Genomic DNA, 23,298 nt, shown 5'->3' on the forward strand with positions numbered 1-23,298 from the left:
GGTCGTGAAAGCAAAGCCTTGGGGGACAGCGCTCAGACGGCATCCCAGCTCCACCATGCACCAGCTCCAGGATGCAGCTGAGCACCTCATTCTGATAACCAAGCCCCCTCCTCTGGAAGGGGACGGTACTGTGACTCACTCTGCGCTCTTGTCGTGAGGTTAAATGAGCTAAAGCTTGCAAGCAGCCCATGCAAGGCAGTAGTTTCCAAAGCATAGACATAAAGGTCCCCAGCCATGTGAAGAAGTGCCCAAGCACAAACTCTGTTATTGGTCAGTATGACTTGCTATCCCAGGGCAGAAACAATGATTTATTATTTCTAATGATTCTGCTGCTGGTGTTGCCTGGGTCTGTTGGAGATACTGGGCTTGGCTGGACACTGGGGGAGCTAGCATCTTCCTCCTTAAGGTCTGGGCTCTCTTTCCTCGGGGCTGGCCCGAGCTTCATGCCTGGTGGTGAGTTCCAGGAGGCAGTCCCCACTGCAGCAGCTTTTGTCAGGGTGCCACAGGCATCATGTTTGCTAAAGACTTCTTGGCCAAGCCCTGAGTATGCAGAAGAGGGAATGACACATGGTGTGAACACCAGGAGGTGCAGTTCATGTGACCATCGACAGGGATCATCCAGCCCAAGATGTACAATGTCAGGCTGGCAGCCCGTTCCCCAAGACAGACGCACCCCAGGTAAATGAAGCTGGACTTGATCCCGTGACTCAGTGAGTTATTTCTGGCAGAGAAAGGCAGCTAGGCAAACAGCAGGTGCAACTGAGTGATGGACACTCTGAAGCACAAGAGTATTGTGGGTCTGAGGTAAAAACATCAGTTCTCACTGAGGCAAGATGGGGCGGGCAGTAGAGGAGAAGGTGGGGGAGAGAACAGTGTAAGGCAAAGCTGGTGACAGATTCCACCTTTTGTTCAGCACAGCCATGGGACACCCCATGGACTGAGAAACTAGAGATGCAGGCCAAGGGCGAACCATCGTAGGTGTTGTGGCTCGGAGCACCAGGGCACCCCGTGTCTGCCCTTCAGTTCCCAGCCCATGCCAGACCACACAACCTGACAGCACTGGGACTCTGGCATCCGCTCATGTGAAGAGCTCTTGCTGATTTGATCTCAGATCTGGAGACCCAGAAGGGGGTCAGCCTGGAGCATCGATTCCCACAATGCTACAAACCACTGAGCTAATGGAACTAAGGTATCAACTAGAAATCGAAGGAGAACGTGGAGGGGGTGGTGAGAGGCAGAGACGAATGGGCAGGCCTCCTGCGGCCTGGCCTCCCTGTCTGATGGCACAGCCAGGTCTCAGGATTCATGGTTTGGGTCAGCTCGGACCCACGGGGCTGAGATCCCTCTGCCCCCACTGCTGAGTCCGTGCAGCACTCGACTGTTTCCTGGGTCAGGGGTGCAGTCTGCTTGTCTACTGTGAGTTGTGGTGATGGACAGGATGGGCCGAGGGAGCGAGTGAGAGAGTGCTCTCGGGTGGGGACAGCAGTGAGGAGTGGGCTGCACGGGAGGAGGCAGAGAGGAGCACTGAGCAGGCAGCCAGACCCACCTTCCCTTCGAAGGTATCCTTTGTGCAGGTACCAGAATCTGAATGTCCTCCACAGCCCCTCAACTGCCACTGGCAGGAGGCCAGGCCACCCGGGTCCTGCACATGTGCTTTCTGGCTGCAGCACCCCGTGTCCTGACACTAGCCCTGCCCGCTTCTGGGACTCGCACCCTCCAGCCTCAGACCTCACCTTCCTTCTCTGCATCTTCCTCGTCCTCCCACTGAGCTCCCAAGAGCAGCTAACACTCAGCCGAGGGGCGTCCTCCCCACCACTCCCAGCACTTGGTGCAGTTCCTCGTGCAGAATGGCGTTCCTAGGAAGGAGTGCACAGAGTTCCTGAAGCCAGGGACGGTGGACCAGCCTGCTTGGTTCACAGCTGGCTCCCTGGGCCACTGGACAGTGAGTTCCTCCTGAGAAGGGACCCTGCCCTCTTCTCATGGGCATCACCAGCAGCCTACCCAACTCCTGCCTATGTACATCATTTCATGCATGGAGACAGGTGTGTGGTGCAGTAGTTAAAGACACCCCCTGAAGCCCTCACGTCCCACATGGGAGTGCCTGGTTTGAGCCCTGGCTCCTCTTCTGATCCAGCTTCCTCTTAAACCATATCCTGGGAGACAGCAGGTGATGCCTCAAGAACCTGGGTCCCGGCCATCCATATGGGATACCTAGATTGATTTCTGGGCTTCTGGCTTCAACCTGGCCCAGCCTTGGCTGCTGTGTGCATTTGGAGAGTGAACCCAGCAGATGGGACATGTTTCCCTGTCTGTCTCTCTGCCTTTCAAATAAAGTGAAAATAAATGAAAATTAAAAACTAAAAAAGTTTCCATTTCCTTTTTTTTCTATTATTTTCTTTATATCCCTAATAGCATTGCCTATTTCACCCATTATTGTAAAATACTGCAAAAGGATTGTAGGTATAATATTTTACAGGAATATTTATAACCAAGATATAAATGCCTCAAGTTTTTAATGATTTTAAAATTTATAGTGGATATTAAATCCAAACCACTAGGACTTTTAATTAATTTTAATTGTTAACAAAAATAATGGCTTTCTTGTAGACTTCTGGAAACAAAAGAACAATTTGTTGAGGATAAATGTTTTCTGTCTGTGGACCCTCTATAGGCTTCCAGAAAATTCTGTGTCTGGCAGCGAGATGACTGCTTCCTCAAGGCGCTCGGCATGCCCTGGGCCCACTGATAAAAATCCCTGGTTGGCGCAGGGCTCCCCAGCTCAACTTCTGAGAGCAAAACAGGGTAAGTTTCCCCATGGACACCTGACTCAGCACGGGCGCAACTCTGACAAGCCTGCCAAGTGCCAGGGCAAAGGAGGCTTTGCTGATAACCACATTTTTTTATCTGGTTTCTGAGGGATGTCAGGATTTGGATTCAGAGTGGCCAGTGTCAACACTTCCTGGCCGACTGCATTCATTCACGATGTGTTCCTGCTGCAAACGGTCCAGGGAGCCCCCATGACCTGCCTGTATGTTTTCTCAACACACCTTGCCTGCTGTGTAGCCTACTGCTGCAAGACGGAATTGGCACACCTGCCATCAACCTCTCCCATGCCGCTGCCAGCTATAAGACAACAGCTGTGGCATTTAAGCTCCTGGTGCCTCAGCCTCCCGTCTGCAAGATGGGGATGTAACACTGCACACCACAGAAGACTGGTCACAAATAAGGGAGTTCAAAGGCAGAGATTCATCAAGGGTTAGCACACATTCTCTTTCCAGTTCCATGGGCCATGTGGTCTGTCACAGGGCTCACCTGTGTTGTTACAGCCAGGGCTGACCACACATGTGAACAGGCGTGATGGTGGCCAATAAAGACTTATGAGCATTGAGAGGGGCAGCCCAGTGGGGCCACAGGCAGTTTCCAACCCTGGAGAAAAAGGTCTAGAACTGAATTTTCTCCAGTTTCGCCATTACTATTGTGGCCAGTGCTTGGACCACCACTCACCTGAGCACCCTACACGTGGCCCCTCGGAGGTTTCTGAACCCTGAACAGTGGTAATTCAGCCTGAAAGTCTGTGTCACCAAGAGCTGGTGACCCCAAGTCTCAGGGGAGTGCTCTTCCTTTCCTCCATCCTGTGCAACGTTCCTTGACCATCTCTGCATGGCTGTGTCCTTCCTCATTTACCTGGCACTGAAGATCCACATCTCTGGTGTCCCACTTTCTGCACGGATTTCCCATTAGAGTTTTGTCTTGGGGACCTTTCCTGTGATTACTGCACTAAAAATAACAGTGCATTTTATAACCGAGGAGTCCTGAATTGGCTCAGAACACTGGTGTTCCCATGCAGGGTGCTTTCAGCAACAGACCTGGAGTACCTCCTAGGCTCCTTCCCCCAGCATCGGTCTGGCTCCCCTGCTCACAGTGTGTTCACAGACCCCCTCTTCTTCATACCCCTCTGATGCATGGGACAGACTGGCTGTGTCCAGCACACACGCTCACAGGGAAGCCCTAAAACCAAAATCTCAGAATGGGACTGTGCTTCAGGACTGGGCCTTTAAAAGCAGGGTGTTATTACAAAGAAGCCATGAGGGTGGGCCCTGACGCAGTCCCTCTCCTGTCCTCCCAAGAGGAAACTGCACACAAGACATGGCTGTAGAGGGCAGCTGCCTGCAAGTCCAGAGAGTAAGCCCAGGTCCTTCCCCTTGGACCTCAGAGGATTCAATGGGGCACCGGCCATGGACTTCAGCCTCCAGGCTGTGTGGCCATGTAGCCCCAGCACACAGCTTCATTGGGGTACAAAGTGCTGAGTGTCTTGCTTCAAAGCAGACCCCACTTTGCTGGGCCCCATGCCCTTTCACCCTGTTTCCTGTTTGCCTTTCCTTGACCACACCCTCAAGCTGTCAGGTCTCCCAGGCCCATCTCCGGCCCTGCCTCTAGAGAGTCGGGCCTAAAATGACATTTAAACCTCCAAATACACCGTGTTCCAGAAGCCCGTGGGCCCAGGAGGCAGGTCAGGGGGGTTGTCCCTGCTGCTGTCAGAGGAGACTGGACTGCATTCTCCCAGCATGAGAGAACTGCTCTACATCGCTGCTGACAGTGGCAGCAAACCAGTGTGTTCCAGGGATGCCACAACAGTGTTGAAGTTGCCTGCATGGAAAACAGGCTCAATCCCAGTCTCTGTGCTGGGAAAAGGAGTCAGGACACACTCAGCCTGCCCAGCACAGGTCAACTCCCATGTCAGTCTAAATACAGGAAAGCAGGGGAAACAGCAATATCTTGGCCTCACAAAAAATCTGAACTATCTTTTGCAATACATTGTGATTCTGCATGTTACAAAACATTCCTATTTTCAGAAATTTTTTTTTTATTAGAAATTTTTTTTTTTTATTTTTTTTTGACAGGCAGAGTGGACAGTGAGAGAGAGACAGAGAGAAAGGTCTTCCTTTGCCGTTGGTTCACCCTCCAATGGCCGCCGCTGCAGCCGGCGCACCGCGCTGATCCGATGGCAGGAGCCAGGAGCCAGGTGCTTTTCCTGGTCTCCCATGGGGTGCAGGGCCCAAGCACCTGGGCCATCCTCCACTGCACTCCCTGGCCATAGCAGAGAGCTGGCCTGGAAGAGGGGCAACCGGGACAGAATCCGGCGCCCCAACCGGGACTAGAACCCGGTGTGCCGGCGCCGCAAGGTGGAGGATTAGCCTATTGAGCCACGGCGCCGGCTTCCTATTTTCAAGTGCTAGATCATGATGCATCTTGAGAAACTTTAATTTCTGGAGACTATCTCAAAGTTTTCCTTTATTAAAATACTTTCATAAAAATAACAAGGGAGAGGATGGGAAGAGAGAGAAAATCTAATTGTAGGATATGCAAATATACAAAAAAATCTCAGCTCATCAGGTACGTACTCCTTATTTACAAGATGCTGCAGTGTGGGATGGAATTCTGTGTAGCAGAAGAGAACAGGGCACAAATCACTCAACCAGAAATTAATGATATTACATCTCCACAGTATGACTGGAGTGGAAACTTGAAACAATTGTCAAGTAATCCAATTAATTTCCAAATAATTGCTATAATTCTCTACCTCCACTGAGATCTAAGCTGGCTGTGTGTCTGAGGTAGGTGAACCATTCTAACTCGTAATATAAATGACGGAGAGCCAACAGAGACCAAAGACCCCAATGGAGACCACTCTTCTTTCTCCCTCTTATTTTCAAGACAAGTCTGTGTCTGCTCCCAAACACTGTCCTCAGAGTAATGAAATTCTCACACAGAAGCATTTCAAAGTCCTTTGGAAGTCTTTCACTTCCATCACAAAACAGAAACTAATTTCACATACCACCTTCCACTACCCACAGTGGACACCACCACCACCCTCCAATGCCCACACTGGATCCCACCACCACCTTCCACTGCACACACTGGATCCCACCACCACCCTCCACTGTACACATTGGATCCATCACCACCCTCCACTGCACACATTGGATCCCCTCACCACCCTCCACTACACACATTGGATCCATCACCACCCTCCACTACACACATTGGATCCATCACCACCCTCCACTGCACACATTGGATCGCACCACCACCCTCCACTGCCCATACTGGATCCCCTCACCACCCTCCACTGCACACATTGGATCCCCTCACCACCCTCCACTGCACACATTGGATCCCCTCACCACCCTCCACTGCACACAGTGGATCCCCTCACCACCCTCCACTGTACACATTGGAACCGTCACCACCCTCTACTGCATACAATGGATCCCACCACCACCCTCCACTGCACACACTGGATTCCACCACCACCCTCCACTGCACACACTGGATCCCTTCACCACCCTCCACTGCACACATTGGATCCCCTCACCACCCTCCACTGCACACACTGGATCCCCTCACCACCCTCCACTGCCCATACTGGATCCCCTCATCTTCCCCTTTCCACACCAGATCCCACCACCACCCTTGAATGCCCACACTGGATTTCCCTATCACCCTCACTGCCCACACTGGATCCTCCTACCACTTTCCACTGCCCACTCTGGATCCTCCCAAATAACCCTCTACTGGACACACTTGCTTACTGCTCATCTGTCCTCTGAACTGAGAATTCAGTCTGGTCCCCAGGCTGTGGCTCCCAAACTTGGTTTCTCATCATAAGAATCTAGGGAACGTTTTGAAAGTTTGCATTCCCCAACCCAGGCCCTGACAGTGCTAACCCCAAACATACAGGAAACATTTCCTGAAAGTGCAGTAGCTACAGAGTAGGAAACTAGTCAGCCCTACTCTTTGACCTCACATAGACCAAGAATGCAACACATCTCAGCTGTGCTGCCACCTCCTCTCCGTTCACAGCAAGAAGCAACAAGTCTCCAAATCCTCACCACAGCACTGCTAGTGGCTACAAATGTACACACACACACACACACACACAGAGAGAGAGTTTTTCCTGAAAGAAAAGAAGGCAGAGTGAAGTCAGTTGCTATGAAAACAGCCAAAACATGGGAAGCTGGAAAACACCAAGAGGCTTACCTGGAGACAACTGAAGCCACAGCCTACACCGCGATGGGGCCATGTGAAACCCTGACCCCAGGTTCCTGACCCACAGACAGTGCGTGCCCCTGGATTTCTGACCCACAAATCAAGGAAATACGAGTTTGGACTTTTTTGTTAATCATTGAGTTTGGGGTACTTATTATGCAACAAGAAATGTGGACAATGATTTTTATAAGGAATGCTTTTTTCAGGTGTAAAGCTGTTGCCGAGACCTGCTCAGCCTTGTGGTGCCCAGTATGTCTCTGCAAACCGCATTCCTGGGTCACCACCTTGCTGCTGGCTCCTCCAGCAGGGCTGACAACAAACCTGTTTGCTCCTGTGTGCAGCCCGTGCGCCTCCTGCTCCAGTGAGCACCTCACAGCACTTCTGCAGCCTTGAAGCCACACTGCTTCTGCCACAAGACAAGGCCAAATTTCCAAGATCTAACAAAAAGTACTTGTGTCAATACACAAATCCTGCAATTAAGAATTGTGTCCCTGACAGTGACCCTGGTTGAAGTACTGACCTTTGTTACTGGGTCACAGTGGACACCAGCACAGGAGGCAGAGGCATGGTGCCAAGTGCATGGGGTTTCCAGCACATTCCTTCTTTCACTGCACTCTGGCCTTCTGGGACAGGGCTCCAGGAACTCAGAGCTACACGCTGGGTTGTCTGGAAGAACCTATTAAACACTGCCTCCTAAGCCCTCCCCCAGGCTTTGCAGAGTCAGTAGGGCACTCAAGTGAATTATTCATGCAAGACTCTAGGAGGTGGGCACACTGCTTGCCAAGGCAGGCATAGCAGGGGCTGTCACAAAGCCCAAATCGCTGTGTTGGAGGGCTGAGGGTGGAGAAGTTCTTGAAAGAGGGCCTCGTTGCTGGGGAGAATCATCCAGACCCGGGAACCTTGCTCTCACAGCGGAGAGGCTTCTGAGACCTCTGTTCATGGTCTTCATCCAGGAGCCCGAGAGGCTAACGCAGACTCCCCCTGGCTGAGCTGGCTTCCTCGGGGCCAGTCAGTTCTGAGAGCACAAGCTGGCGCCCGTCACAGGACTCGGTGCCCGCCCTGCTGATGGAAGGGGCCTGGCTGGTGCAGCACCGGGCTGGCGGAGGACTCCATCTTCACGAAGCAGGTGCACAGCGCAGGTTTTCCTTCCGGTGCTCAGATGGGAAATCTGACTTCAGCACTGACAGCAACAGCCCGAGGATTGCACGTCTGGATCTTTCTGACATTTGCAGGATTTAATGCTTTGATGATGCAGTGCTCTGCATCAGTGAATGAATGAGGTTTTTGTCACTGACTGTGTATCCCGCCGAGCAGCAGTAAACAAGCTCAAGACAGAGATAAAAGAAACCATCCGGAGAAAGCAGTCGTAAGAATAAATACAAAGTGCAGATTCTGCTTATCTGGTCATGCCGCACAATTTCTGGGCAAGCAAAGCATTCAGCATCGAATATGCCTGATAATGACGTTATGAATAATGCAAGCTGTCCCAGGGCAAGGCAGGCCGTCATTAAGGCAAAGCTATTCTGTGCCTTGGAAAATGCTCTTTTTATTTTAATTTATATCTGAGGGAATGTCAAATACACACCATTCACAATTAGGCTGGAGAGCTTAACAATCGTTTATTCTAATTCGGTCTCAATTAGGGATTTGCTGGCAACCCAATCTCCCCTTTCAGCAGAGCACACTGTGATTGTCTCCAGGTTATTATCCCAATTCTGACAACCTGAGAAACAGCGGCAGGGAAGTAATGAGACTGACGCGTGTGAGTCTCAGGGCCCTGCCCTTTCCAAAATGCCGCTGAAGACCGCGTACACAACCTGGGGAGAGAGACAAAGACGTCCCTCTGCCGAGCTACAGAACACCTAAGTACATCCTGGACCCAGCACCACTCACTCTCAATACTCTAGCTCTGGCAAAACACGACTGCATGTGGACGTCGGCGTGAGGTAGCCTGGGCAGTGGATTCTGCACGAGGCGTGGAACCAGAAGTCTGTGCTGGGCAGTGGATTCTGCACAAGGCGTGGAACCAGAAGTCTGTGCTGAGTGGACTCGCAACGCTCTCCTCAACCTCCCACCAGAAGTCTCTGCGGGTTCTATACAGCTGGCTCAATCCCATGCAGCCTCGTGAGCCCAGGGGTTCCTTCCATGGAGGGTGTTTCCACCCCACACCTGCTCACCTCCAGGCTCCGGGAGTTGAGAACTCAGCTGAGTTTCTGATGCCCCAGGCTGGCAGAGCAACTGGAGCACGAGTTGTGAAGAGGCCTGAGCTCTGGCTTGGGGTGCTTTATCTAGCATGTTCAGTATTTGTACAATGTTGTTAAGAATAAAACTTAGATATTGAGCACCTGAGCAATCCTGACTTAAAGACACAAACTGTTAAACTGCAATGCACTGTATTTCTATAGAATCACTAAGATAATTGGTTATCTGAGCAGGAAAAACAACATTCTCTGAATTAACTCAATGAGTATGTAGACACTATCCAAAACTGATCTCCACATATCTTAAGGAAAGCTATAAATATCAGATATTTTTAAAAAGATTAGGTCAGGCAATTTTCAATAGTAACTGGTAGAACACTACAGAATATGGGAAATAAGTAAAAAACACATCAAACACAGAGCGCTGTAACTTATTCTGTAAGCCACAATTGCATCTCATCCCCTGGAAACCTCATTTTTGAGGTTCCTATGGATTTGATGTGGTCACATCCAAGACATGGGTCCATGACACTGCAGGCAATTAACCCTGCCAGCACAGGCCCAAGGCCATCAGGAAGTAGGATCCTGGCACCAACCATTTGAGGATCACGTACACTCTCAGATTAGATCAAGAAGTGCACATCTGGGGGCTGGCGCTATGGCATAGTAGGCTAAGCCTCCACCCGCAGCGCTGGCATGCCATATGGGTGCCGGTTCCCATCCTGACCGCTTCTTTTCCTATCCCACTCTCTGCTAATGGCCTGGGAAAGCAGTGGAGGATGACCCAAGTGCTTGGGCTCCTGTTCCCATGTGGGAGACCTGGAAGAAGCTCCTGGCTCCTGGCTTTGGATCGGCCCAGCTCCGGCCATTGTGGCCTACTAAGGACTGAATCAGCAGATGGAAGATCTTTCTCTCTGTCTCTCCCTCACTCTGTCTGTAACTCTGCCTCTCAAATAAATAAATAAATAAATCTTAAAAAACAGTACACATCTTAAATAAGAGTAGAATATAGCTGGCGAACTTGAGCAATTGATACAAGTTTGATATAAAATTTGATATAATTTTGTATACACTATGTCTGCTCAAATACAACAAACTGGATTAGAAATAAATATAGAATGTTCCATCCAGCTTGTGTCTATCTAACAGAGTTTATTATTGTCCATAAAACCAGAATTTTAATGAATATATCCTTTAAATCTTTAATTTGTTTTCAGCAAAATGATCTATATCTAAGAAAAGTTGGAAGCCGGCGCCGTGGCTCAATAGGCTAATCCTCCACCTTGCGGCGCCGGCACACCGGGTTCTAGTCCCGGTTGGGGCGCCGGATTCTGTCCCGGTTGCCCCTCTTCCAGGCCAGCTCTCTGCTATGGCCAGGGAGTGCAGTGGAGGATGGCCCAGGTGCTTGGGCCCTGCACCCCATGGGAGACCAGGAAAAGCACCTGGCTCCTGGCTCCTGCCAGGATCAGCGCGGTGCGCCGGCTGCAGCGGCGGCCATTGGAGAGTGAACCAACGGCAAAAGGAAGACCTTTCTCTCTGTCTCTCTCTCACTGTCCACTCTGCCTGTCAAAAAAAAAAAAAAAAAAAAAAAAAAAAAAAAAAAAAAAAGAAAAGTTGGTAAAAGAAGCTCCAGAAAAATGATTGTGCATCACCAACTCTGAGGTGTAATATGCTATATTTTCACTTTGATGGAGTTCCCTAACACAGATGAAAAATGTATGTAATTTTACATACACGGAACAGCAACTGGTTGAAATACGAATGCATATCAACCCCATCCACACACTATCTGTCACTGTAACATTTAGCCAATATACAAAGTTGCCGAGCATACCTACTTGAGGCATCCGAATTCTTCACAATGAAACAGAATCAATAAACACTTAGAAGGATTTTGTCATCTGATTATTCTGAGGACCTGACCACATTAAACATCATTCCTGTCTCAACTGCCAGAGTGGCCACTGTCCTTAACAGCGGGGGTAAGTAGGCCTGCCCCTGCTGGCCCCTTGGAGTGTTACAGGCATCCTTGTAGGCTCAGGTTCCACGTGGAAAACCCAGCCACAAACATCTCACAGTGAAATCTTCCAAAATGGTTCATGTTGAAGAGCATGCTAGAGACTTGGAATTTTGAAAATTATGCCCTACATCAGCACTTTTTTTTTTTTTTTGCCTATCTATCACATCTTTTCACTCCTTCATTCAAAAAGTGTTTAATGCCTACTGTGATGCAGGCATCGGTCTAGACGTAAGGAACCCAAAATTGGATGAAACCATCTGTGGTTGTGGAGTTCAGGGTCCAGCTGGATGATGAGATAAGAGCAAAGTAAAAAAGGGCAGGTGCTGCTGGCTACCTGGCCACCTGGCCACCTGGCAGGAGGTCCCCAGTGTCCTTCCGAACCACAGGGCCCATGTTCAACCTCAAGAGAAAAGCTGCAAAGGGAACAGGTCTGCAGCCTGTGGGTGCAGTCATAGGGAAGCACGCGCAGAGAAAAGGCAGCGAGAACGACAGCAAACCCGGACACCTCAGCGAGCAGCACCCTGAGGTGCAGCAGCAGGTCTCCTGCACAGGGGCTCTGCTGAAACCCGAGAGCCAGGGTCAGAATCACAAGCAACAAACACAAGGGTGCTCTGGTTAGCCCAGAAAGCACTCTACATGTAAACTGCACTGTTATGATGCAGCTTCAGAGGAATGCTAGCAAAGCTACCGTCAGGAAGAGAAACTCCAACCGTGAAACAGTAGCAGAAACAGCAATGCTGGTCACATCTCTCAGTCATTCCTGAGATGGCTGCTTTCACTGTCAAGCCACAAAAGAGGAAACAGTACAGAGACTTCATGGAGGTGCACTACACTGCACAAGGACTTTTCTGACCCTGCAAGGGTGCTACCAAAGAGGGACAGCTAAGCCTTCCTGAGGGAAGCCCCCTGTAGTCAGTAGAGAATGGAATTCTTCATCAGCCCCAAGTTCAACTGGGGCTGGAATACAAATACACAAATGCCATTGAGAGACTCCTAGCCGTTAGGATCTGCATTAACATCACCAGACTTCCTTGTAAGATCCTGGCTTTTGCTGGTTGGACTTGAACAACCTTGAGGATACCAGAGTCCACAACATGCACTTGGAGACAGGCCCTGGTGTTTCTATTACACTCACTGAAGCACAACTTCCAGTAATGCCACCCAAAACCTGTGCAGACCCACAGAGCACTGCAAGGATTACACAAGTGAGTTCCTGTACTATTCAGTTACCCTGGACTTTACAGTATCTGAAATTTTTTCCAGGCCCTGTTTGGTTTTGTCTGTATATTATATGCTAGGCAATCTGACCTAGGGGGGAAATAGAATTTGAAATAAAGGCATCTCACGGGCAGAAATTTGAATTATTGAGACATAAATTTGAGCGGAGCTTCTGGTGAGCACACAGACCAGGCACTGTGTGTTCTGTCATCGTGGCTCTCTGAGGAATTACAGCATCCCATAACTCAGGCTTGTTTAATCCAAGGTTAACGGCATGGAAAGTGAACATCTTTTTATGCTTAGAATGCATGGGTGCATACTGAAAGTACTGGGGATGCACATTCTTGCACCCAGACAGGCAGAAAGGCCCTCAGGTGGGTTTTTCTCACTGAAATGCTTCCTGCGTGACACGTGGGCACAGCACAGCTGATGCCATGGGAGCACCACACTGAGTCCTGCTGAGAGGGAGTGGCCCACGTGGACACAGGCAAGCATTCACCTCAGAAACAGGAAGTGTAAACAGCTTGCGGGTGGGCGCTGTGGCACAGTGGGCTGAGCTGCTCTTGAGCTGCCGCACAGTATCCTGGCTCTTCTGCTTCCAATCCAGTCCCTGACAGTATGCACTCTGGGAAGCAGTGGATAATGAGAAACCGGGATCAAGCCCTTAGCTGCAGACTGGCCCAGCCCTGGCTGTTGTGTACATGTGGGGAACAAACCAGTGATTAGAAACTTTCATTCTCATTCTCATTTTCTCTTTCTCTCTCTCTCTCTCTCTCTCTCTCTCTCTCTCTCTCACACACACACACACACACACACACACATACTCACACACACCTACCTCTACCTCCATTTCTTCTTCTTCCCCCACTTTCTCTCTGTCACTCTACCTTTCAAATAGACCAATAAAGGGCCAGCGCTGTGGCACAGCAGGTTAACACCCTGGCCTGAAGTGCCGGCATCCCATATGGGCGCCAGTTCCGGCTGTTCTTCTTCGGATCCAGCTCTCTGCTGTGGCCTGGGATAGCAGTGGAAGATGGCCCAAGTCCTTGGGCCCTGCACCCATGTGGGAGACCCAGAAGTTCTTGGCTCCTGGCTTCGGATTGGTGCAGCTCCTACTGTTGCGGCCATCTGGAGAGTGAACCAGTGGATGGAAGACCTCCCTCTTTGTCTCTACCTCTCTCTGTAACTCTGTCTTTCAACTAAATAAGATAAATCTTTTAAAAAAATAGACTAACAAATGAAACTTAAAAAAATACCAGCCTGCAAATGAAATTATAAATACTTAATAAAAATGTCAATATGAGAAACAAAGATGGGTAGACTTTGGGAAAAACTAGCCTTAATACAGGTATCAACTTCTGCCAGCACAAGTTTATGGTGGAACTTCCCAAAGGGCACAGAGGCATCTCATGGCACCCACAGGCAGGTGTGTGGTGGCCTCACACAGGAGACAGCAGGAATGGAGAGCCCTCAGGAAAAGCTCTGCCAACTCTGCCTCTTGCCTTCTCTTCTGCAGCAACCTGGCCCTGGTTCCCATGCTGGCAACCTAACTCTGGGTGACAGCTGCTTGCCTCAGTTGCTCTCATACCCTGGACACATTAATTAACCATCACAGCCTCACTGTTTCCACCACGGTCAAGGGTCATGAGGAAGGCACCACCCCAAATGGTTTCCCTGAGCACAACATGACAGCTCCCACTAATGCTTACTCTCTGGGGTTTTCCATACCAGGATTTTTCCAGGATATGATGCTACATTACACAAAATGTGTTGTGATGCGAAAAAATTACATCAGGTGGACCAAGGGCCAAGCCTGCTCAACCCAGCATCTCAACTCAAGAGTGCTGACTCTAACTCTGGACCAGGGTGAGCCTAGTGAGGCACCTGCCTTGGCAGAGCTTAAACAAGCACCTGGGGCCTCAGTAATCAAGACAAATATTTTATGAAATACTGTTTTTTAAAAACTCAAATGGGTAAACAATGGAGAGCTATCATCCACCGAATCACTCCCCAAATGCCAGAAACAACCAAAGACAGGTGCCAGGAACTCAGTCTGGATCTCCCACATGGGCGGCAGGGGCCCAATCACTTGAGCCATCATCTCTGCCTCCCAGAGCTTGCACGAGCAGGAAGCTGGAGCCAGGAGCCAGAGCTGGAACTAAAATCCAGGTACTCGGATGTGGGACATGAGTATCTTAACTGCTGGGCTAAATGCCAACCCCTAAATTATATTTTAATTAATATTCCATTAAATATTTTATTTTGGTTACAGCACTTTTTGGCACCCAATTAAGGTGGGCCCTCTTTGCCAGACCCTGGTCCTGGCCTGCAATGCTCACTGAGTCAGCAAGCTGGCAGCATTTCACTTGCTGGGTTCAGAACCTCTAAGTGCCTCAGCACCAATCCCTGCGCCTCTGACCTAAGGGTCTCCAGTTCCAAAGAAAAGCCAAAGAGATTTTTAGTAAGTGATCAGGCTGATGTACCTGAATGTTCCCTGAAATCCACCCTTAATTAGCGGGCAGCCTGGACAGAGCCAGTGAGGGCTGCTTGGCCCTCGCAGGGTGCAGATAGCCTGGTTCTGATCCGAGATCATCTCCAGACTCCTGCAAGGCTTGATTCTATCTATCAGGTGACTGGGAATGGCGAGGCCGCTCCTAGCCAAATCAGGAGCGAGGGTTCCAGTGCCAACATCTGTGTGCATTTAGGACTACACAGCAGAAAGGCTGGCTAATACAGAGAACTAACATAGAAACATCTGGCAGAACTCAGGCAAAAGAACAGAATCTCAGACATCTTCCCCTGCACTCCCAGAATGATGCCCTCTTTTTTCACCTGAACCCCACAGGCTCCCCACGTTTTGCAGGAAGGCACGGCTCATCTTGACTTTACATTGTTCACCAGGAGACTTGAGCTTAGGATCTCCCCGCTTTGCATAGCTGTGTCTCCTTAAGCAAGCCTGTAGCCTGGATTTCTCAAATATGAGCTCTTTAACAGTATCTAGGTCCTCCACTTTGCCATAACGGAAAGTGGATATGGTTTGTGCTTTGGGACAGAGAAAAGGGGTATCAGAGAGAGTCCTTAAACTCTCGCAGTTTCCACAGAAAATTGATGACCATGTGAACCTCAATATTTTCAGGGCTGTCAATGTGGCATAGCAGGTAAGCCACCACATGTGATGCTGGCATCCCATATGGGCACCAGTTCCTGTCCCTGCTGTTCCACTTCAGATCCAACTTCCTGCTAATGGCCTGGGAAAAGTAGAAGGGGATGGCCCAACGTTTGGGCCCCTATCACCGACACTGGAAACCTGAAGCTCCTGGCTCCTGCCTGGCACAATGCTGGCCATTGTATCTATCTGGGGAGTGACCCAGTGGATGGAAGATCTCTGTCTCCCTCTCTTCTCTGTAACTTTCAAAGAAACCTTAAAAAAAAAAAAAAACACCTCAACCTTTTCAATGATCCCTTAGATCAGAGGTTCTAGTACTCAGCAGATTACAGCAGCAGAGTGTGGCTAACAGTCAGGCAGCACTTGGGGGCTGGCAGTACAGAGCCTTTTTGCTGTGGCCCCACTGCCTTCAGCAGCCAGTCAAGGTGGCACTACTGTTACTCCAGATTTGGAGTGGAGAAGGAGCTAATCTACCACGTGGTTGGAAGGTGGTTTTACTTTGATGCAATTTCCTTGTCACACTAAAAGGTTTCATGCCATTGTAACACTCCCCAGGTTGCACATCCTCTACCCTGGGGAGCAGCCAGGATCAATCTGCTTGCCTCACACAAAATGTCAGAGGTCCTAAGTCTCGACTGGCACCCATCAGCATTTCCCTAAGCTTATAAAGTTCCCTATTTCCTCCTCTTGTTCCCTATGCTTCTAGAACAATCTGTCCCCTGAAGCACTGAGGACAACTTTTCCAGAACACTTCATCACCAATTGAGCAACAGAAATAGCGGCATCTCAAGACCCTGTGCCTTCAACACCCCACACAATGCAGGGTTAGCCTTGAGACGTCAGAATTAACCTATTAACCAATCCTAAATTAACACAGGCTTCTTAAAAAAAAAGTATAGCATTTAAAGAGGAAAAAGTTGCAGTCCTAGACTGCCAAGGACCCGTGTAAGAGAACACCCTTGGATAGATGAAGAAGGTGAGACAAGGATGTTTTCCTAAACAAAAGACCCTCATGAGGGGAGGATGGGCCTGGAGAGACCTCTGGGCATGAGAATAAGTCTACATCCCTGATCCCTGGCTAAGACAGGGGGAAGAGAGGATGGACTTAGAAACCCACAGTCAAGGGAGAACCACCGAGCACTGGTTTGTAAATGAGGGCAAACCAACCCTGGAAGGCTCCAGTCTTACATTTATTAGGGCTGGGTCCATGGGTAAGGACAAGGCCCAGCATCCCAGAGTCGGGAGTTCACCTCCAGGCAGAGGAGAGGCGATGTGGGAGTGTTGAGTATGCACGTCTGCAAAGCAGTGTGTGTCACAACGGATGGTGTGGACTCTGGAGGACACAGTTCAAACTGCGCTTCCCAGCTGTGTGACCACAGGCAGGTCACTAATCCCTCCAGGCCTGCTTCCCTTCCCTGTAAAAAGGAAACAGAAGTGCTAGAACTCACCTCATAGGATTCTGAGGCGGCTGAAATGACTCAATGGACAAGAACAGTGCCTCACACAAAGGTGGCAGTATGCGGTGTTTACTGCAGTTGATGTATCAGTAGCATGACAAAGAGTGGCTGGTGTTACTGAATACACAGGCACACATGAGGTGTGCACACAGCGCTGGGCTTGAAGGCAAGCGTGGATCACCGGAGTCACCCACAAATATGGAAATCACTTCCTGAAGCAGCCAGAGGATGCAGCTGCCACGCAGGGGCCCTGGCTGTGGCAGGGCTGCCCATTTGGCGCTGAGACCACTGTAAACCAGCTCCCTAGGGGAACCGATGGTTCTGCCTGGTGACTGACCCTGCACAAAGGGGATATGAGCCATCACACTCACTCTCTTCACCTGTACTGTAAGGTATGGAGATGAAGGCAGATGGACCTTTGACAGGCCCAATACGTGGAATCTGCGTAGAGCACATGTAAGATCAATACACACTGCATGTGTAGAAAGACAGGCATCATGGGATCTGCATGTCACATGTGTGAAGGTCAGTGCATACTGCACATCTACAAAGACAGGTCAGTGACACACTGCACATGGACAAAGATGGGCTTAGATTTTCCTTCCCTTAGTGGCTCTTGAAATGGCCCACAGCAGTACTGCTTTGGGGGCCTTTTCAAAGTCCATGTGATGCCTGTCTTTGCACATGTGAGTGTATGCTGATCTTAACATATGCTACATGAAGATTCCATGATGCCTTTGCACATGTGCTGGTGTATGCTGATCTTCACATGCACTGTATTCCATGATGCCTGTCTTTGTCCGTGTGCAGTGTGCACTGATCTTCACATGCACTACATGCAGATTCCATGATGCCCATCTTTGTCCGTGTGCAGTGTACATGGGTCTTCACACATGCTATAAGCAAGTTCCATTCGATGTTTGTCTTTGTCCATGTGCAGTGTGCACTGATATTCACATATGCTATATGCAAATTTTAATGAAGAGAGGTTAATAAAAAGTGTGGGGCAGAGAATCAACAGAAACACAGGCTTTGTTCAATCACTTTCAAAGAAGGAAGAGACAGAAGACACCGGAGCCTGAAGCACCTCCGGCCCTCCTCACAGCACGTGCACTCCACCCTCAGCAGTCTGGGCCCAGTCTACCAGCCTTTCTTGTTTGCTTACACTTCACCATCCCCTGCTGACTCCACGGTGCTGACTTCCATCTCCAGACAACATATTCCCTGCCTTCATCTTTTCTTACAATCACACATCCATTCTTTCCCAGGTAGCTTCTCTTACCAATTTCGTCTCTTCTGCTATAATTCTTTCTGCTTTATTTTTCCCCTAGAACACAGAGCCTATCAGGTAATTCTGGCTTCAAGCAGCAGACTTTCTCAGGGGTGCCAAGGACGGGGAGGCTTCAAAAGATGTACATATACGAGAACTTGGGCATTTCTACAGCTGCTGGGAGCAGGTGCACAGGCGGCTCCCAGCCCAGGGTGTGCCTGTCCCTGCCATGGAGACACTGTGTGTCTGCCCTTCTCCAGACACTTTCTCAGCTTCCTCTTTCTCTTCCTTATGTTCTTCTCATCTAGTCTTTTCATGATCACAGCCACGCCCACCGTTCCCAAAACTGGCATCCCTGACACCTGCAATGAAAGTATCAGTCACGTTCACTGTCAGCCGTGCTCCGAGAAGCCAGTCAGGTCTCCAGAGAAAGAGCTCAGCCACCTGTCCCTGAAGGCAGGCTACACCTGCTCACACTGGGCAGTGATGCACACGGGTCAGAACTGGCTCTTTCCTTTGTCTAGTAACAAGTGAGCTTCCAAACCTGCCACAGCGCTTGGAACTCTCTTTTATATGGGTAAAGCCTTAGGTTTTTGGTTCCTTCTCAAAAACCACCATTCCATGCTTTCTTCTTCTTTCACCAAATTTGGTGGACATTAGGTCCCAGAACAAAAATATGTGTAAAGAAAACAGGTACAGTATGGCTTTGGCTAGCAGAGTAGAAGCAGAATAATAAAAGTACTGCATTGCAGCCTCAACAAAAGAGATATCACGAGTAAAAGTTCAGGCAAATACACTGGAAAGTCAGATTCCATAAAAAGCATTAGCTTGATGGAAATAATCTCTTCCACATCGAAAACTTATCACAATGCAATACTTTCCCTTTGTGTCAAAGCTCACGTTTGCTACACCACCAACGTATCAGTGCAAGTCTGAAGCGGCCAGAGGCACAGGACACTTCCACAGAGGCACACGGTCCAGTAGAACACAACACCAAACCGATGAAACAGCAGCTCAACATCTCACAACACGGTGGAGGCCAAGAAACACCATGGGTGCCCAAAAGATCAGAAACGTAGACGAGAACTCAACATCCGTTGAGAGCAGTGCCCGCTGGTCAAGCACACGAGATATTGAATGACAGCAGAAATGTCGAGAAATGATTTCTGCCTCTCTCTCTCTGAATGTTCAAGGAAAGTGTGTATGTACTAGACAGCTCTGGGCTTCTGTGGAAAGGAATGCAGCAGATGACGCCAACCCTTTGGGCCAGCATGAAGCAGATGTCCAGGCAAATGTCCTTGGGACAGAAAGACGGACATGGGGCTTGAAATCATTGGACAATCTGCCTTCCAGAGCCAAATTCAACAGTGCGCAAGGTGAGGTGCCAGCTAAGGGAACAGCCAACAACATCTGCGATACCATCACTCAGGCTTTAAGAGTCCACTTCAACGGCACAGTGGTTGGGAGCCAGGAGTGCCCACAGAGCACTCTTTGTTCATCTGGGATGTGAATTTAACAAAACTGTTGACATTAAACTAAACTACAAGGCACCAGCTGAGGCATTAGGAGATTCACACATGGCTTGGGCATGCAGCTCTCCCTGAGTGTGAGCCATCCCTTGCACAACTGGCAGCTGCTGTTCACACAGCCTCCCAGAGCTCAGCAGGTCCACCTCCCAGTTCACAGGTGTCAGTGCTCCTCGACCCACAGGTCCACGTTGTTGCAGGCTTCTTGGTGACGGATCGTCTACACTCAGGCAGAAGGAGACTGTGTCCCTTACATAGCTGCACTGCCTGGAAGCTTGCCTGGGGATGCAACATACAAGAAGGAGCCTCGGCTGGCTCAGGGGCTGAGGATGGCTGCATAATTCTGTAAGGCTTTTTCACACGGGAAAAGGATCCCAAAAGGGCCCACCCAAACCTTCAAGTCACCTAAGTACCTAGGCCCAAAGCCTCACAGCCCCACAGAGGCCAAGCAAGTCCTGGGTGAAGCATGGAATCCAGGGGACAGGAAATACGCTCAGCCTCTGGGTGCAGGAGTGGCTGCGCTTGGAGGAGAGAGACGTTGGCCACAGCCTCCGCGGGGAATCCAGCACAGTACGTAGCAAACTACACCACTATGCATGCACAATACTAGACATGGAGACAAGGAAAAACAAACCAGAAGCTGCTCGGATTTACTGAGCAGGTACAGTTCCCAAAGGGTCTACAAGAAAATGTATTTTATGAATCCTAGAAAACAAGATCACGGAGAAATGACCAGGGTTTGCAGACGAAGCCATGGTCATTACAGAAATGAAAAGTTTAAGGTGTGAGTAGACAGGGAGAGGAAGAGGAAAGTACTGCAAGCTGAGGGAAGCGCGGGACCTTAGCTAATTTCAGGGATTTAGGAGGCAGCTTGGAGGAGAGGGGTCTGGGGTGGGGGCTGTTTGAGAGGTGGGACTAAGCCTCAAGGAGATGTCATGAAGTCAGTCCTGGAGGCGTGGCCAGGACAGGGAAGTGGACAGCTACCGAGAACGCTACACGGGACAGCCACGCTTCTGCGGGGGAGCGTCAAGTCACTCCTCAGACCTCTTCCTCCTCCTCCTGAGGGTCGGGGTCACGCTGGCATTTTCAGGACTGTCTCATCAGCACCACGGTTTGGTCTGACTTACTAGATCAAGACAAAAGTACACTCAGACACTTAGTGCTCGGTGCACACAGGCGCCACAGGTGTGTGCAAGGACGGTCCCTGCCTCATCACAGGCTTGGCCTCCAAACCTGCTCGCCCTGGCTGGGGGTCAGGTGATAAAGCTCCAGACGCGTCCTGCAAGCACCTGCTGGTCAGCTGGGAGGCGACACCCTTCCACATTCCGCACTCCACTGCCAGAGTCTGCGGTGGGCACGTCATCTCCAGGCAAAGTGATCCAGGGTGTCTGAGACCTCTGTCGGCGCTGGCAGGGCGCAGATCCCACCATCATTTCCACATCGCAGCTTGCAAACGTCCCTGCAACGCTCTGCTGTGGTGAGCAGATGGCATTTGGAACTTGTCTCTCTTGCCTGGAAGTAGTGAGTGACCGGCAGGCCTCTACAGGGTTCTCTCAGATGTCTGAATGCTGTCGGTAAGCAGACATGCGCACACGTCAGCTACTTACAACATCATTCGCTTCTGTCTTCCAGCAAGGTATTTCCTGGGCTGCAGAGAAATGAAGAGACGGCAGCACGCATGCCTGCTTGCACAGAGTGGGACGAGACATCCCTACCCTGGCAGGGACAATTTATCCATACACAGGAGGTAACTGCGCATCCTACAGGACAGCACTTTGCTCCTGAAGTAAAAAGCACATTTCATCTCCCTACCTAGATGGTCACCACAGAAGCAATTCTGAAAAAGGTATTTTTATTCTGATCCCTGACTGCTCCAGGTTTCAGAGCTCCTCTCAGAACTCAAAAGAGATTCTGTGAGACATTCTCCACTCATTTCGTTTTTGTGGCATGTCAGCTTCCAGCTTACATAAACTCATTTTAACAGAATCAGTTATATGTTAAAATGGAAATATATGGCAATATTTGGGAAAATCAGAGAACATTATTTTGGTGTGACTCAAAAATACTGCTTTCCTTATCATTTTTACAAAGCTCTGTGTATGTTTGGAGAAAAGGAAGACAGAAAGAGGAACAGAAAATTTCAGAAGGGCTGTTTATTAGAGGTTAGACTGCATCTCCAGGCATAAATATGCATGTTTTCATTTTAAACATTTGTATCGCATTTCTACCAAGCTTAAATTTAACCAGTGCATCAAAAAGGGTGCCATCAGCTACAAGTTACAGAAAAACCCAAGTCATACGTCTTAAGTAGTAGGAAATGCATTGCATCACATAACAGGAAGTGATATGAAGTTTGGGTCATTCTGAGGCCTAATGATATTGGTTTTCCATGTCAGCTGTCATTCTCTTCATGACATCTCCTGGAGGCTTAGTCTCACCTCTCAATGCCAGAGCTCCAGGCATCGCATTATCACAGAACAATAGTAAAGGCAAGATATGGCATGTTTTCACCTGTGTCTCTTTTCAAGAAAGAGGCAAGTTTTCCAGAAGGCTCTTCAGTGACTTGCTTATCAGCATTGTACCTGCAGCCCACCGTCAGTTCAGTAAGTGACGTGCTGTGGTCAACTGCTATCAGTCAACGTTTCTCCACTTGGCACCTGAGAGCTTCATGAAACTGTCTGCTCTGGGGGAAGCCTACTCCAGGGAGATCTCTCTGTTCCATGCACTCCCTTGCCCTCCAGCAGGCCGGCCTGCACCTGTCCACGTGACCAAAGAAAGGTTTCCAGAGCCACAAGGAAATCCCCAAGGTACAGTGCCCTGCAGAGACCACCTGTAGCATGTTTACTAATGTCTCCCTGGCAAAAAATAAATCAATAAAAAAAGCATGTGGCTAGCCCTGACGCCAGGGGTGTAAATAGACTCCACTTTTACTGAACAGACACGCAGGGCCACAGTGCAGAGGTGTGTATGCAGGAGAGTAACAGCAGCATACTCCTATTTGTGTGCCCTACATCTAAACATCTCACACATTAAAGAGGACTTCATAAAACTTGAAGACTGCAGTGGAAGTCACCACACCATCATGGGAAGAATGTGAGGCCTGTCACCCTGGGTCCTCGAGAAACCAGGTGCCAGTGGGGGGCTAACTATGAAAGGGCCTTACCGGGGAGAACCACTGAAGATAATTGGAGATGGAGATTCACAGTAGACAGGGCTTCCAGCTGCAGCGAGGACTGGCGCCTGCGAAAGAGAAAGAAGAGGAAGAGCTTAGGCCACGACACAGCTCCAGCAAGTCATACGGCTGATGGGGACTCCCTGACCTGAATCTGCCCTTTAGAAGACTGGCAGAGGGAAGAAATGGGTGCATCTGCAGCAGCCACATCTACTAAA

The 23,298-nt window shown here is 49.6% G+C and overlaps 1 protein-coding gene across 1 annotated transcript in view; it reads right to left on the bottom strand.

Annotated features, from left to right (window-relative positions):
• Nucleotides 1-23,298, bottom strand: part of LOC127487200 (uncharacterized) — a 66,015-nt gene that overhangs the window by 37,818 nt on the left and 4,899 nt on the right. The window contains exon 2 of the mRNA XM_051831843.2: nt 23,072-23,148. Within this exon, the coding sequence (XP_051687803.2) occupies nt 23,072-23,148 (77 nt within the window). The remainder of the gene's footprint in view (nt 1-23,071; nt 23,149-23,298) is intronic.

Source organism: Oryctolagus cuniculus, chromosome 10, assembly GCF_964237555.1.
Source record: "Oryctolagus cuniculus chromosome 10, mOryCun1.1, whole genome shotgun sequence".
NCBI lineage: Eukaryota > Metazoa > Chordata > Mammalia > Lagomorpha > Leporidae > Oryctolagus > Oryctolagus cuniculus.